Raw genomic sequence first — 15,606 nt, forward strand, 5'->3', positions numbered from 1 at the left:
GCTTTCAACATCTGGCAACTTTAAATCACAAAGCTCCAAAATTACCAAAATCCATTTATTTTAATTTTTCATATATTCGATTGTTTAATATCATTTTTATATTTTGTGTCAAATCTTACAATTCTCATTTCAATTTGCTTCATAATTAGCAAAATTAATATTTTAGTGCATTGTTGGATGTTCAAGGCACAAATATTATTCAAGCTTCTAATACACCCATACAATTTATGTGTGAATTATGAAAGAGCATTGTAAATCTAACCAATCAAAAGCTATGACCTGACCTTAGAAACTAAAGACTCCAGACATCACCAACATAACTCATTTAAATGTTCTGCTTATACACTGGAACAACACCTCCTTGGGAAAATAACATTTAAATGAACTTTAGAGATCGATGTGAAAACCAAGACATCCTAGCCAGACAGAGCATAAAACAATATAACAAAATAAGATTGAGGAACAACAAATCTGTATTGATGCAATTCAAATTCTAGCTGTCAATCCATAATTAGTACTTCTAGCTGTCAATCCATAATTAGTACTTTTCTACATCTGAATTGACAAACTCAGAACTAGATAAATGATAAATGCATACCATTTGGTATATCCTTAAGCTGTGTGCCTTGACCCTGCTGTTTACCAGGACTTCACCCTGGTAAACCGACGTAGTAAACTTCAACATCTGGCAACTCATTTTAACTTCAATTGACGAATCAAATTATGCTATTTAGCTATGTAAAAGTTCCCTGTCAATTGAAGTTTTACATGGCTAAATATGAGAAATGTAAACTTCAGCATCTGGCAACTAATTTTAACTTCAAATGATGCAATTCTACCAGTCAGTTGTATTACCAAATATGAGAAATGTTATATCCAACACCAACCGGAACTGATCCTGGTGTCTCTCTCATTGTTATTCAATTTACTAAATTTCTAACTTCACTCTTAATTATGTAAACAATTTTTTTCAAAAAAAAGAAAAGAAAAAAAGAAAGAGTTATTGGATAAGAAGTCTAGAAGGAGAAAGCCACCAGTCCTGCAGACAAAGGGTTAATTACACTTTTATCTCCCCTCAACTATCAATGAATATTGCTTTAAATAATTTCCTCAACAACTTCAGATTGCATCTGCAAGGAAAAAGCACATCACAACATAAAAGGGGAAATCCCAAGCTGACGCTTTGTAGTTTGATAAAACAATACATAATATTAGGAAGAAAAAAAATACCATCTCTTGTTCTCTTCGGTGACGTCTGTAGATGCGAAGCCATCCGTTAAGTAGTACCTACAGTCACGAGATTTCTGTTAATGCCTGAATCATATCGACAAATTTAAGAAACAATTTCTTTAACAAAACCCTAATAGCAGTGATAAGACAAACAAAATATAGCACTGGTGGAAAACCATACAGCATAAATATATTACACAAATAGGAAAAGAAAGGCAATAACAATCTAGAAAACTAAATCAGTGACAGAAACAGGGAATTCACAATCTACTGCATCTTCCAGCAAATCAGCCCATTCAGAGCCAAAAAAAACAAGGCTCAAAATAGAAGAGATTACTATATTTTTGTAACATCAATTGTGACTCTTCCATAATATTACAGCTAGATTAATACTACTACAACTTTGCTTTTTTTGAGTTTCTCATAATATACAGATGTAACTTTATTAAAAATTAAAAATGCTTGAAGCCAACAATGAGACTCTTTATTTATCACACAGACAACAGGACGAGCCCTTGCATTATCTCTAATCTTGTTTTAATTCTTTTTTCATAAAATGCACTAAAGACCTTTAATTAACTTCCTGATTACCAAAAAAATCAAAATTCTGTGAGTAATTAATATAAGAAAAAAACAAAATTAACAAAGAATTATTTGCAAGAAAGAGTAGATGGATAATAATAACATTCAATTGAATCAAAGTCTTATAGTACATAATAGAGAAACTGCAGAGAGACTAAACTCAAATAAATGAAGAAATTAATCATGAAATTACATACTGGAATTTAAAAAAATATTACACTCATTGTTTTTTTGGGAGCCCAGACGACATCCTTAGAACCACTCACATCTAAACAAACCCACATTTACGTATTAGAAATTCTTACATCTAATTTACACAACAATTAACAAGTAACAATCCCCCCCCCCCCTTAATTAAAAAGTCCCCCAATTAACACCATTCATCATCGACATAAAAAATTTATAAAAAAAAAATAAAAGAAAGAAAGAAGGAAGGAAGGCAGGAATGAACGATATGGCAGATGCAAAAACGTGAGCTTGATCTTGAGACGATCTACAGCTTTATTTTTCCACGAACACATGATGATGTTAATTTTCCAAAACGACATTGATTGATGGATATGGATGCCCAAATGAATCGATGATTAAGTTGGGATCTGGTGTTGATCTTTCCGATTCCATCGTCGAAGTTCTGAGAATAAGTAACGGAGTCGTACCTGAAGGTTTGAGGGAGGTTATGATGAGGGCGGACTAGAAGCTTTCTGAGCTTGTAGAAGACGTGTCTCCAGCTACCCGTGCTGTGGCAGCCCAGAACAGCAGTCTCTTGTTCGTTCATCTCCAGATCTCTGGCGAATGTGGGCTTTCTGGAGAGGATCCAACCGCATCCCCAATCCCACCATTTCCTGATCCAACCGCATCCCCAAACCTAGCAAATCTATATCAGAAAACCCTAACCTTGAGCCCTAGACCGATTTAGATCATAGGGATTCGAACAATCACGGAGAGATACGCTCAAATCACGAGTAGAACAAGATTTTTCAGATCAAACAACTGAAGAATTGATGGAGATCGAAGATCCGACGCCTCGAAGATCCGATGCCTCGATTTCTCTCTCTTTCTGAAGTCACGCCTCTGTTCAATCTGAATAGAAGAATGTCGTAGCCTTGAGTTGAGCCACTGTTTAAAAGAAATAACGGGGCACAAAACGAGAGATGGTTTAGTTTAATTTTTTTGGAATTTGAAAAATCTGGACAATTTCACGACGTTTTTTAAAAACGTCATAAAAAAAAACGTCACTGTATGTCCTTTTTCTTGTAGTGTGTGCTGAGTTTTGGTGATAATGTTGGTGCAAATGTGAAGCATATCTGCAGTAGATTCAAGGGAGAAGTGCCACAAATTGTGTAGTCTGCTAGCTCTGGGGACTGATCTCTAGCTGAGTTTTGTTTGCTGTATATGCTGATCTGAATTTGCTGTTTAGAATATGCTGATTAGTCAGCTGTGGTTGTCCAAATGTTGTGTAGTCCGTTGCCTAGTTTTGGTGTTAGATCTGCTTTTGTTCTGTTTTTTTTCCTCTGCAGTTTGGTTGTTAGCTGTGGATGCCTTTCTTTTTTCTGTTTCTTTTGTCTTGTTTGTTGGTTTCTCACCAACTGGCGCTTGGAGCTTCTGTTAGCTCCAAGTTCCTCTTTATTGATGTTCTGTATTTTTTTTGGTTACTTTTATAAATAAAGATTTTCTTTGCCGATCAAAAAAAAAAAAAAAAACATGATTTTATATAGAATTAGGAGAGTTCCTAAACCAACTATAATAAATAAAAATAAATAAATAAATAAAAACTATTACAATATTTTTGACTTCTAAAACTAATTCAAGACCAAATAAGAAATGTCAATAAAAACTAATTAAATAACTTGACCCATAAGACAACCCATGGGTGACCTACAAAACCTATATTCAGAAATTCTGCAAATTATCAAAATATCCCTAAGTTTAAAATCCTAGAAAACTTAAATATAATTATAAAACAAGACTCTAATAATACTAGAAACATAAGTATAGAAGATTTCTACCAATTTTTCCAAGAAATCATGCCAATTTTCAAATATCGCCACTTCTTTGAATTTGATTTTCCTGATTGGACTTTGCACTTTCAGCAAAAATGTAATTCTGCTGCACCACATAATTGATTGATGTGTTCTATATTCACATCCTGTAAAGAAAAGTGATGGTTTCACTGCTGGAAATCGCACTTTTAGCGGCGTTTAAAAAACGCCGCCATATGTATCAAAAACGCCCCTAATTCCTTTTGTGGCGTTTAGTACCAAACGTCGAAGCTGCGGCCGTCGCTGTAGCTTTGCGACGTTTTAAAAACGTCGTGATATTAGTACAGGCGGCGTTTTTTAAAACGCCGCCAAATGTCCCACCACACACGCTGACGTCACCAACAATATTTAGCGACGTTTTTGAAACGCCGTCGTATCTGTTTTAAAAATATTACCGTTACTGTTGAGGGATTAGGAGGCGTTTGTAGAAACGCCGTCATATCTTCCTTTTTTTTTTTTTTTTTTTTGGGGATATTATGCTAATTTTATTTGATTAAATTAAAAAAAATACCTGTAAAAAATATTGAATTTAGTTTCTCATTCAATTAATAAAAAAATACCTATAATAAAACTAACATACAAAATATTAACTCCCATTCAAATATCTGTAATAAAACTAACATTTAAAATAATAACTCCCATTCAAATAACAAATGAAGCATTAATTCAATTTCACATTAAAAAAAACTAACATTTAAAATAATAACTCTCATTCAAATAACAAATGAAGCATTAATTCAATTTCTCATTAAAAAAAAAACTAACAAATCGTGTTTAAGTAAGAGACTACAATTTGTAAAATTTTGATTCCAGATCTGCTAAAATGAAAAATCCATCCATCTTGTCATAAAACATAACCCACCAAACTCAAATCTTGTCTCAAAACTGCCACAAAAAGTAAATTAACTCCTCTTGAAACAAAACAATTAGATAAAGATATTATACCAAGACAAAACTCAAAGACAGAAAAATCTCACTGGGAGACTCCCAACCACTTTGAGAAGTTTTCAAACTCGGTGTAATCGCTGTCGGAGATCATAGTCTGGTACTATGCCTTTCCTGCAGACTTGCTTTTGGTAGCCTATTCCTGTTAATGATGAAAATGTCAAAATTATTCATTTAGAAAAAAGGATCCAAATGAGGCCAATTGTCTACATATCAGTTTCTATGCACTGAATGATTGACAGAACTGAATATTATTACAGCAAAGTGATCAGAAATACACGTACACAAGTATAGTCTCAGTATGCACTTCTAAACTACTGAGCTAAATCATATGGTACTAATTATGGTACTTAACTAGGAACACTTTGTAATACTGCTGGGATTTGATAAGCAGCATTTTGACTGAAGATAAAGAATTTTCTACAGCCATAAACTGCACTGAGCACCATTAACAGAGGATATAACCAACAGGTGTAAACAATTCGGACTAGCCACCAATATCATGTATAATATAACCAATAAGAAACATGACACTAGAAAATTGAAGGGAAATGTAAATAACATGTAAGCTAAATATTATTCACATTTTGTTTCCCTTTTCTTTTTTCCCCCTCCACAAACCCCCCACCAAATTGAAGATCCGCAACAATTTTCATGACACATGGGGCGGCGCAAAGTATATAGTTTAATATATTTATTATGTTATACATATGAATACTTAATAAAAAATAATAAAAATAAAACATAGCACTAATTTTTAAAGTTTAGAGGATAGATTAATAAGTATAAATCTACATTTTTACCTTGTTAGTTCTTTTTCTTCTTATTCTTCTTCTCTTTCTTTGAAAGGTGAACCTATATTTAATAAGAGCAAGTATTGTAATTAATAAGATATGTTATTTGTCAAAAAAGCTTTTGATTAAATGATTGCTCACCTCTTGTCTGCTTTTGTGTGGCTTGACTTGAGCTAGGACCTACAAAACACAGATACATGGCATGCCACAATCAGTAAATGTTTACCATTGCTAGCGAGTTAGAAATCACGCTGCAGCGTGTGTCAAAGAAGCATATTATCAGCACACCTGAGGTGAAGATGAGAAAGTTAAAATAGAACAAACATACAAGCATATAAGTGTATATCCACCAGCAAAGGACTTTCATTATTACAGTGAGCTGGTTCCCTCAACAACCATGATGACCAGAAGCTCTCAAGTAATTTTCATGAACATGTTTTCATGCAAGTGGGGCAAGAAAAAGTAATTTTCAAAACTTAAGAACAGTGCTATGCAAGTGGGGCAAGAAAAAGTCCATCTGCTGGTGGCTCCTTTGTTTCTCATAGAGACCTTTTGTGGGTTTAATAGTGCATTGTTTATTTATTTATTTTCGTTTGTTTCTTTCATCTTTTATAATTTTCTAGCGATTTGATATTCAAGTAAGTAAATAGGTGGTTTAAAAGTATTGGAGTTCCGGCTTTTTTAGCTATTTGATATTCAATAATTAGTAATATTATGTCACTAACACATCTAAGCAGTCAACCAGTGTCAATTTTTTAGCTAAACCCTTGCTAAACCATTGTCTTTTCTATCCATCTTTACAGATAGCCAAATGCTGGTGGATCCTCTTGGAAGGCATCTTAAGCCTGACTGGATGATGGGCACACAGTCATTATTGTTGACTGTGTTAGTGACATAATAATTTTAAGAAAATAATTTTTAAAGATATATTTTAAGAATTATTGTTGTCAAACTAATTAAATTTATTTGAGAAAAAAAATTAAAAAGAGATTCTCAAAATTCTACTAAACCGGGTGAATTACATTTCTATTCTATTCCTAATCATAACCCAACAGAGCACCAAATTGAGACATCTCCACAAAATGCACAAGAGAGGGCTAAAAATTAGAGATGAAGCAAATGCAAAGCCTCTGGACTTACATGGGGTATTATTGAATTTGACAATGTTTACTTCAAGATTTTTATTCATCTGAGCAAAAACAAATTGCATGTGTATAGTGCGGATATTATATATAACTAGAAGTAGGCACATAGTGCGGATTTTTATTCACCTCAAGTTCATTCTTCCTGTAATTAATGGCTATTGAGTAATAATGCCTATTCAGCCCATGGATCAATGCCTGCAAAACAAATTGCCATTAGAGGATAAAACTCAGGGGTGACACCTCAGCTATCAGAAACACAAAGGCACCACTCATTCAGCACTCACTTGAATGGATGGCTTGTTCAAATGTCCAAGGTTGGACGTTGTTTGCCTTGGCTCTTGGCCAAGCATCATGGTTTGTGGGTTAATTAAGCGGAAGGCATCAATGACCACCTTCCCCTTAACACTTTGTATGGGATCCACCACAACTGCCACAGCACGTTGATTCAAAGCTTCAAAACTCTGCATGATATCACAAAATGTCAATAATTAAGGTGGTCTTGACTCTTGACAGAAATAAATGATAACAAAATTACCCCAATTCAAAACACACACACACAGGTAGACAAAGCGAGAGAGGGGGCATGAAAAATTTCTGAGAATTCTTGTCTAATTGAAGCATCAAAACTTCATAAGCATAGAATTTGCATGAATTAATTCATAGAAATTATAAGTTCCCCTTCTAACAAACATCATTCTCCAAGTTGAATTAGTTCCACAAGTAAAACATCAGGAAATCCAAATTCATTAACATCAATGTAATCATAGCCTAAGCAAAGTACATTTGAATCTTGCACCAACCACAAAACCATGTCGTTGCCCTTGAACAATGCAGTTCAACATTGCCTTTTCGGAAGAAAATTTCATGCATTATGCTGAGTGTTCAATTGAAGAAAAAATTCTTTTGTTATTATCAACTGTGCACATCTAATCCTAGAAGGTATTCCAACTTAGGCAAGTCTTTTTTACTAAACTTCTGAAGTCATATCTACTTTTTTTTATCAATGCATCTAAATCTACTGCAGTGTGACTTAATGTTACATCCCAAACTATGTTGAATTATAGGGTTGCACACTACTTTGTGCTATATTCTTGCAGAAATTTGGTAACTGGCAACTAGGTCATATTTAATTCTGCAAGGAAAAATAAAGGGAAATATATGTTACCATTTACATCTTCATTGCAGTTTTAAAAAAACAAAAAAAAGAAGCCACAATTCAGATGGGTTTTGCTTTAAGCAATAATGTGCAGTCCTGGAAATTTTGGTGTTGTTTTTTGATCCAATTGTTTCCAAGCATTGGTAATTCTGGCTTTAAAAAAATGGCAAGCAGAAGGATATTTGATACATTTCGTACATGGAAAACCATTCTGCTATTAATCATCTAAAATCAATAAATAACTGCCATCTGAAATAATAATTATTGACAACAATAAGTACCTGACTGTAACCAAGGTCAAAGTTGTAAAACGAGTATGTCAGTAGTATGTCTCGTAAAAGATTCACATTTGGATTGTCATCCCCATCATAGAATGAAAGTGATCTATCAGTTCTTACCTTGAAAACAAAAAGTGAACAATTAAAAGTTTGAATGTAAACAACTTTTTCAATTCATCTAAAGAAAATTAATTCAAAAGGAAAAAAATGAGGCATTTTCCAGCATACCACATCTTCATCAATAAGGCCTTTCCTCTCCCTAAATTTTGTAAATCTTTTTGTCTGTTCTGTGGAGATACTCTGAAGAAAAGAATATAAGCATGTTAAGCACGTAAAAAGTTTGTTTGAAAGAAACCACAATGTAAATATACATAAACATCAGATGCACATAGTGTCTGCCTTCAGGTTTGAACACAATCAAACTAGAACCTAGAACCTAGCCAAATATCCCCTGTTAATATCTTACACTGAATTCCTACAAATCTAGTAGTCTGTATACTCTGAAAATATAAAAGCTTGAGCTATGCAAACAGATGAGAAGTTTGCTCCAATTTGAATAGCTAGCAACTCCCTCAATTAAACCTTGGTCAAGTTTGGTTAGGAAGCTGTATTGGCTTACTAACCAAACCTGACCTCATATATGAAAAGAAAAAGGCACAGCCATTCAAGTCTACCACAATAATAATCATAAAACTGAATTTCTATATAGCAATTTAACATAGGCAATTCAAGACAATAAATGGAAGAAAATAAATGGTTAGCGTTTATGCATATAGTCCATCACAAACCTTGGCAGCCTCAGCCACAATATCAGGAAGCTCCATAGCAGTAACATCATTTAGTACAGGGAGTGAGTTTGCAACCAGAACAACCTGTAAAAATATCCTTGTTACTCATGGCAAGCACGGAGATAACACTGTTAAAGAAAATGTTAAGCCTACAAAGTACAAAGTAACATCCATGGAAGCTATAAAGTTTAGTCCTAAGAAGTTTCTTTGTTTCAGGCTCACACCCTAATCAACTAGGCACAACCTGAAAATCCAATACGATGTATATCACATAATAGCCATTTATCATACGATAAAGTAAAAAATGTCAAATATGTTGTACAATAGTGTAATGCAATCCTAAGATCCTAATTGCATATCATATGATTTTGACAACAGTAATGCGGTAACATCGATCATTTGAACAGCTAGATATGCAATCCATTGCAAAACAATCGTATCAACTTTTTTTTGGGTAAGTAACAATCGTATCAACTTTCATCAATCATAATGCATCTATATGTCTCCATATCCTCCTTCTCTGTCTCCTCCTGAAGGGGGTGGGGGGCAGGGGAGAGATTGGTGAATCACATCTTCATGACCCCATTCTCGCAATTACCAATAAACCTTTATTAAATCAGACTTCACAAAGTGGAGAGAAGCATTCCTAGATTGGGGTTACTATTAATATAAACTTCAATTAAAAATATTCAGAACCATTTCATTAACACTACTGAGAAAACACTTACTTCAGTTCCCCGTCGGAGGAGTTCCCGTGCTAGTGGAAGCATTCCCAGGATCACATCAACACCTGAGTTGTCCACAAAGAGTAGTGCTCTTTTATGTGGTGGAGGTTTCTTGTCTCCAGACCCTAACATTCTCTCCTTAAAAAGATCAAAATCATCCACCTAAAATACACAAACAAAAACCTTCTAATGATTATCCAACAATTACTTTGAAGGAAAGATATTCTATTTTTCCAATAATTTTTCCCAAAAGAATTTTATTTTCAGTTCACCTACTCGCCATGGTCTTTGCATCTTTTTGCGACTCATTCTATATATTTCAATAATTGTTCCTTTATGATAGAGATCAACACAGGCACGGGATCCCCAATCAAAAATGTTTGCAGCAAGAACACCTTCAATTAGGGTAAGCAGTCTTGTTTCCTGCAATGAAGGAATGCTTCAGACAATCAGTAGAATAATGGTAAGGGGTGAAAAACAATGCAACATATTTCCATTTATTTCAGTGATGGGTCCACTCCAATCTCAACAAAACTTTTGCAAGATTCAAATCTTCACACTTAACAGTTCCAGTAGTTACACAGAGATGCGTAGTGATATAAGAATTTGATTAGATTAAAGAAAGATCACAGTATGCATTAGTTTCCATAATAATGCAGCTTTCGCTTTTCTTCTTCCAATTCAGGGGGGAGGTGAGGAGGGGGAAGGAAAGAACAAGTTTAAAATTTACACATACCTCATTCATGCTATCAATCTCCATTAGCAGGTCAGGCAGAACAGCAAGTGATGCCTCATTTTCCCTATCACATGCCAAGAAGAGGAAAATACAGGTTAAATTACCAACGAAAATATAAGAGGCACGTCATTTTGTGGCCAGAAACAAATTGTATGTGGTTAAGAATGACATCACAAACAGGAAGAAACCATATTCAAATAAAAATTAACTCTCCAAATATGGATGGATACCTTTGTTTTATGCTCCTATAGGCATCAGCAAAATAGAACTCCCTCAAGCAGTCTTCCCTTAGTTCCAAAAGGTTGGCCAGCCCCAACTTTCCATATGCAGCAGGATCCTCCATCAACCTGTTTCACAAAATAGGAGCTTGAAATTGAAAATTTTAATAACTGGAACTCATTTGTGGAGTAGTTCAAAAACTACTTTTCCAGAAAGAATGTCACACGGTAACAACTGCCAAAAGCTTTTCAAGTTTCTTATACTTTCATGGCTTTTGTTCTACAACTATGATCTATGACATCCTTTTAAATGATCAAATAATGCAATTGTCTATCAGTTTGTAGATACCTTGCCAAGTGAGCAGAAAATGCACGAGCAAAAGAATAATATTGCCCAAATAATTATATAGATGTACTACATGGACAAGGCTAAATATACTAGTATTCTCTTCATGAATCCACAGGGATAGACAGACACATTGATAGACATAAACACACACATAGAAATGCATTCAAGAACATGAATATTGCCCAAAGTACAGAAGAAAAAATTACCGATTTAAGCTTGAAATGCGAGTAATCGAGGGGTCAGAGTTCAGATCTGGAGCTTCGATGGAGCTTCGAATATCTGAATCTTCGATGGAAATCACTGAATCTTCAACGCAGCTTCGAAATCGGTTCGATCTGGAGCTTCGATGGAGCTTCGAATATCTGAATCTTCACTGGAAATCACTGAATCTTCAACGGAGCTTCGAAATCGGGTCGATCTGAGCTTCGATGGAGCTTCGAATATCTGAATCTTCACTGGAAATCACTGAATCTTCAACGGAGCTTCAAAATCGGTTCGATCTAGAGCTTCGATGGAGCATCGAAATTGCTTCGATGGAGAAACAAGTGTATACCGCAACAGACGAGACAGACGAAATCGGTTCGATCTGGAGAAATTGCTTCCATCGAAATTGCTTTAATGAGAGGGTTGAGAGAAAGAGAGAGAGAGAGAGAGGGCTCAGATTCAAAATGATGTATGCGTATGGGTTGAGAGAGGACCAGATACAAAATAAGGAATGAAAAGGCGCGTGTGTATACCGCATTCGGAGGCGTTTTTCAACGCCTCTTATTATAAAACGGTGCCGTTTTGGTTAAAAGAATATGCGGCGTTTATAAAACGCCGTTAAATGTTAATAACAGTGACGTTTAAAAAAACGTCGTTAAAAAAACGCCACCATAACCCGTTTTCCCTGTAGTGTTTATGTGTACGTTGAATTCCTGACCAAATACTTCTAGCTCCCATAATGTTCTCAAGTGCATTTTTTTCTCCAATTAATACCCAATACTTAACCAATGAAGTTCATTATTAAGTTTGTTAATCTTTTGAAACTGTTGGTTAATTCACTCGCATCTCAAAATGTCACATGTATATGCCATCTTAAAGGTTTTTTTTTTTTTAGGTACATTGGAAGTTGTCATCTTAAAGTTAAACGATTAGTTTTTCCATTTAAAGTCAGGTCACATACATGAGTGACATGTATGGAAAATGTAAAATTGTCATCTTAATGTTTCATTTTTGGTTGAGCGGGAGACATTTTTGGTTGACAAAAGTAACTTAATTAAGTTGGAAAATTTTTAATTATCTAGAAGTTAGGAACATGGTGCTTTTATCTTTTGCTTTCAAATTATCAACTTCTAACTAAAGAAAAGTTGCACCAAACAGGCCTGATGTCTCTATATATAATATTTTTACAGGAGCTCTACAAGTTTTACAAGGAGAAGTTGTCGAACAGTTCTTGCAGCGCATCTGATTTCCATTGTGAGGGTAATTGCCCCAATTCTACCTCATTTGGCCGAGGATGTTTGGCAGAATCTTCCTTTTGAGTACACTACTGAAGATGGTTCTATTGCCAAATTTGTTTTCGAGTCACGATGGCCAGCATTGAATCAATTTGTGGGAAAATATTCTTGAGGTAATTTCTCTGTTTTTCAACTGAAGATAACCAAACAACCTAAAATTTCTATTTGTGCGATTCAAGTGTGTTTTTATTTACAAATAAGTATCTTCATTTTCATTAGTGGATGGCATAAGATGTCGTTGGATATCTTTGTCTACAAGAAAATATCATTTGCACAAAGGTTTGTTTCTCCAAAGAGATTTTGGAACGTCTCGGGTCCAGGTAATGAAAGCAATGCTAAACTTAGAATGGAAACAGCTGAAGGCTTGTTTTGTTTCACCAAGAGTAGTACTATAATTATTAACCAAACCCACCCCCCCCCCCCCCAAAAAAAAAAAACAAGAGTAGTACTATAACGCTGTGTTTGGTTGAGAGATTTGAGGAGGAATTTGGAAAGAGAAAGGAAAAAAATAGGTAAAGTATAAATAAAATAAACCTACATTTCACCAAGTTTCACATGCTTTTTCTCTTTCTCTTTCCAAATCTCTTTCTAAATCTTCCAACCAAACACAGCGTAAGGATTCCCCCCCCCCCAATTTACGTCGCTTTGACCAGCTGCAAAATGAGGTGAATAAAGTCCTGGAGGTTGCTCGTACCGAGAAAGTTGATTGGTTCGAGCCTGGCAAAGGTCTATCTTCACACCTTGGATTTCAGCTTGGCCGCAAGATTAAATGAAATGTGTGAAGCCAAAAAAATGATGCAGACACAGTGCATCACATATTCATAACATCTCAGGTATGTTCCATATTACGCACATGAGATTTAATGCATGTGCAACTCAATCTACTGGTCCATTTGCATATTCCTATGCTGTCAAAAAATTTTACATTGATTTTTGCAAGTACCTTTGCTGAAAATACGAGATATATTTATACTTTCAAATTTAAGAGACTTTTTTTTTTTTTACAAAGAAAAACTACTGTCACTAAAATAGAGGGATAACAATATATACATATTGGCTACCAATTGCTAATATAAGGTGGTTAATATAATAATTAACCAATTGCCTTAATAGTCCCTGGTCTGTCCCAACAGGTGACTTCAATATATGCATATTGGCCAACAATTGCCAATTTAAGGTGGTTAATACAATAATTAACCAACTGCCTTAATGGTCCCTGGTCTGTCCCAACAGGTGATTTCTGAAACTACGTAAAATGAAATCAATTTTCTTGAGCTTCTGTTTGCTTCGCCGTAAAATATTTTACACGTAATTTTTTTTTTTATGTAAAATGATTGGGCCTAAAAATAAATTTTTATATGTTTTCCGGTGTTTGCTTAGCACTTAAATATTTTCTACAAAAAAAAAAAAAAATAAAATCTTAATAAATTACTAATTATAGAATAAATTTTAAAAAGAAAAATGATATTCATATATAATTTTCATATAAAATTAAACACAAATGATGTAACAATGTCACTCGTATAATTATGAGGTATAGTAATGAGAATTTTAACCATCATATGTGTAATAGGTATATATATATATATATGTATATATATATGTAGTGAAAGAGAGAGAGGTTCAATGTGCATGAAAGTAATAAAAATTGATATGTATGGCAAGTAGTATAAACCGTGATGAAAAAGAAAAAAAAAAATTGTAGAATTTTGAAATGTAAATCATTTTATGTTTTATGATGTAAAATATTTTATTTCAAATATATTTTCCTTACTTTTTAGCCAATCAAGCAGCGGAAAATATTTTTTTATGGTGAAACAAAAGGAGTCTTAGAGTACTTGTTTTACATTGTTTTTAATTAATTGATTTACCTTGGTATACTTATTTTTAGGTTTTGGGTCATCAAATCGCCAAGTTGACTCCTAAATTACCGTAGTCTAGTTCTTCAGGCTTGCCATGATTATACAAAGAACACAAACGTGGCTATTCTCATTAAAATGGTGATCCACAGGTTCAGATTCCTTTTTCTATAGAGAATGTACAGATTGAGGACGTACCGTACAGCGGAGAATACCCCCATTCAAGAGAAGAAAGTTTGGATAGGCGCGCGGAGGGCTCAAAATGTGGAAGATTTTGGAATTATTCTTCCCAGGTTGGATCGTTTGCCGAGCACCCGACGCTTTGTAGCCACTGTTATAATGTCGTAGCTGTTCAATCGCTTCGATCTCTGGCAGCAGTCAGCTGAGACTCGACAGCGAGAAAAGAATGCAGCCTCTAAAGTTGACCGCATGGGTCACTTTGGTTCACTTCGGTACTAAATTTAGTAGCAACCTAATCATGATTGGTTCTAAGCTTCTAAACTCACAACCAAACTAATCATATATCAGAACCAACCCAACTCTATCCAATCAAATATACTCTGGTTGGTTTGGATTGGTTTGGGTGGGAATTAAGATTTCCCTGTATTAAAAATATGTGAATCTATCAATAATAAATAATTAAAATAATAAGTTTTAAATATTTAAACATGATACAAACATAGTAAAATATTGTTTAATATAAGTCAATACAAATTAAATTCAACTCAAGTTTAAAGATAGTCAATACAAATTAAATCTATTAATACAATCAACACAAATTAAATCAATTATAGCTTCATTCATTTTCTTTTGGCCAATATGAAATCAAATGGAAATCAAAATAAATAGTTTAAGTAAATTGTACAAAAAGGATGTTGAAACAATCTTCTGTGTACAATAAATAAATTGAAACCAAATCAAACAAATAAAATAAATAACGTACCAAATTTATTTTACCGAACCGAATGAATAATAAAAAGATCAAGTCGAGTGTGTGACACTCTGTCCTTAAGACAGATTTGTCCCGCTCAGTGCCGGCCCTGGGCATTGGCCAACAAGGTCATGGCCTAGGGCCTCTCAAAATAGACCTAAAAAAGAGGCCCCCTTCTATTATATATTAGGTATGTTTTAAGTTTAAAAAAAAAAAAATTAAAGAAGGCCCAAATTAATTTAAAATAAATTGACCCATTAAAAAATTAAAAGGCTCATTCAAAAAAATTAACATTGTTATCGATTGAAAATAGACCCAAAAAAGGATCCTCC

At 34.1% G+C, this 15,606-nt stretch overlaps 1 protein-coding gene, 2 long non-coding RNA genes and 1 pseudogene across 3 annotated transcripts; 1 reads left to right on the forward strand and 3 right to left on the reverse strand.

Annotated features, from left to right (window-relative positions):
- Positions 1-14,729, forward strand: part of LOC145823029 (isoleucine--tRNA ligase, chloroplastic/mitochondrial-like) — a 42,594-nt pseudogene extending 27,865 nt beyond the window's left edge.
- Positions 4,625-6,746, reverse strand: LOC145805442 (uncharacterized). The gene is made up of 3 exons (XR_014347890.1): positions 5,732-6,746; positions 5,600-5,651; positions 4,625-4,938 (listed from the first exon to the last, which is right to left on the reverse strand). It is a non-coding gene; the product is annotated as an uncharacterized LOC145805442 (long non-coding RNA).
- Positions 6,872-7,530, reverse strand: LOC145805440 (uncharacterized). Its single transcript, XR_014347889.1, has 2 exons — positions 7,020-7,530; positions 6,872-6,930 (listed from the first exon to the last, which is right to left on the reverse strand). It is a non-coding gene; the product is annotated as an uncharacterized LOC145805440 (long non-coding RNA).
- Positions 7,862-11,630, reverse strand: LOC114281156 (pantothenate kinase 2-like). The gene is made up of 9 exons (XM_082869813.1): positions 11,192-11,630; positions 10,649-10,765; positions 10,419-10,482; positions 9,959-10,105; positions 9,686-9,844; positions 8,958-9,041; positions 8,398-8,469; positions 8,173-8,289; positions 7,862-7,867 (listed from the first exon to the last, which is right to left on the reverse strand). The coding sequence occupies exons 2-9, from the start codon at positions 10,759-10,761 to the stop codon at positions 7,862-7,864; spliced, it is 762 nt and encodes a 253-aa protein (XP_082725939.1). The 5' UTR covers positions 10,762-10,765; positions 11,192-11,630.
- Positions 14,730-15,606: the final 877 nt, after the last annotated feature.

Source organism: Camellia sinensis, chromosome 1 (genome assembly GCF_055761805.1).
Source record: "Camellia sinensis isolate YWXY chromosome 1, ASM5576180v1, whole genome shotgun sequence".
NCBI lineage: Eukaryota > Viridiplantae > Streptophyta > Magnoliopsida > Ericales > Theaceae > Camellia > Camellia sinensis.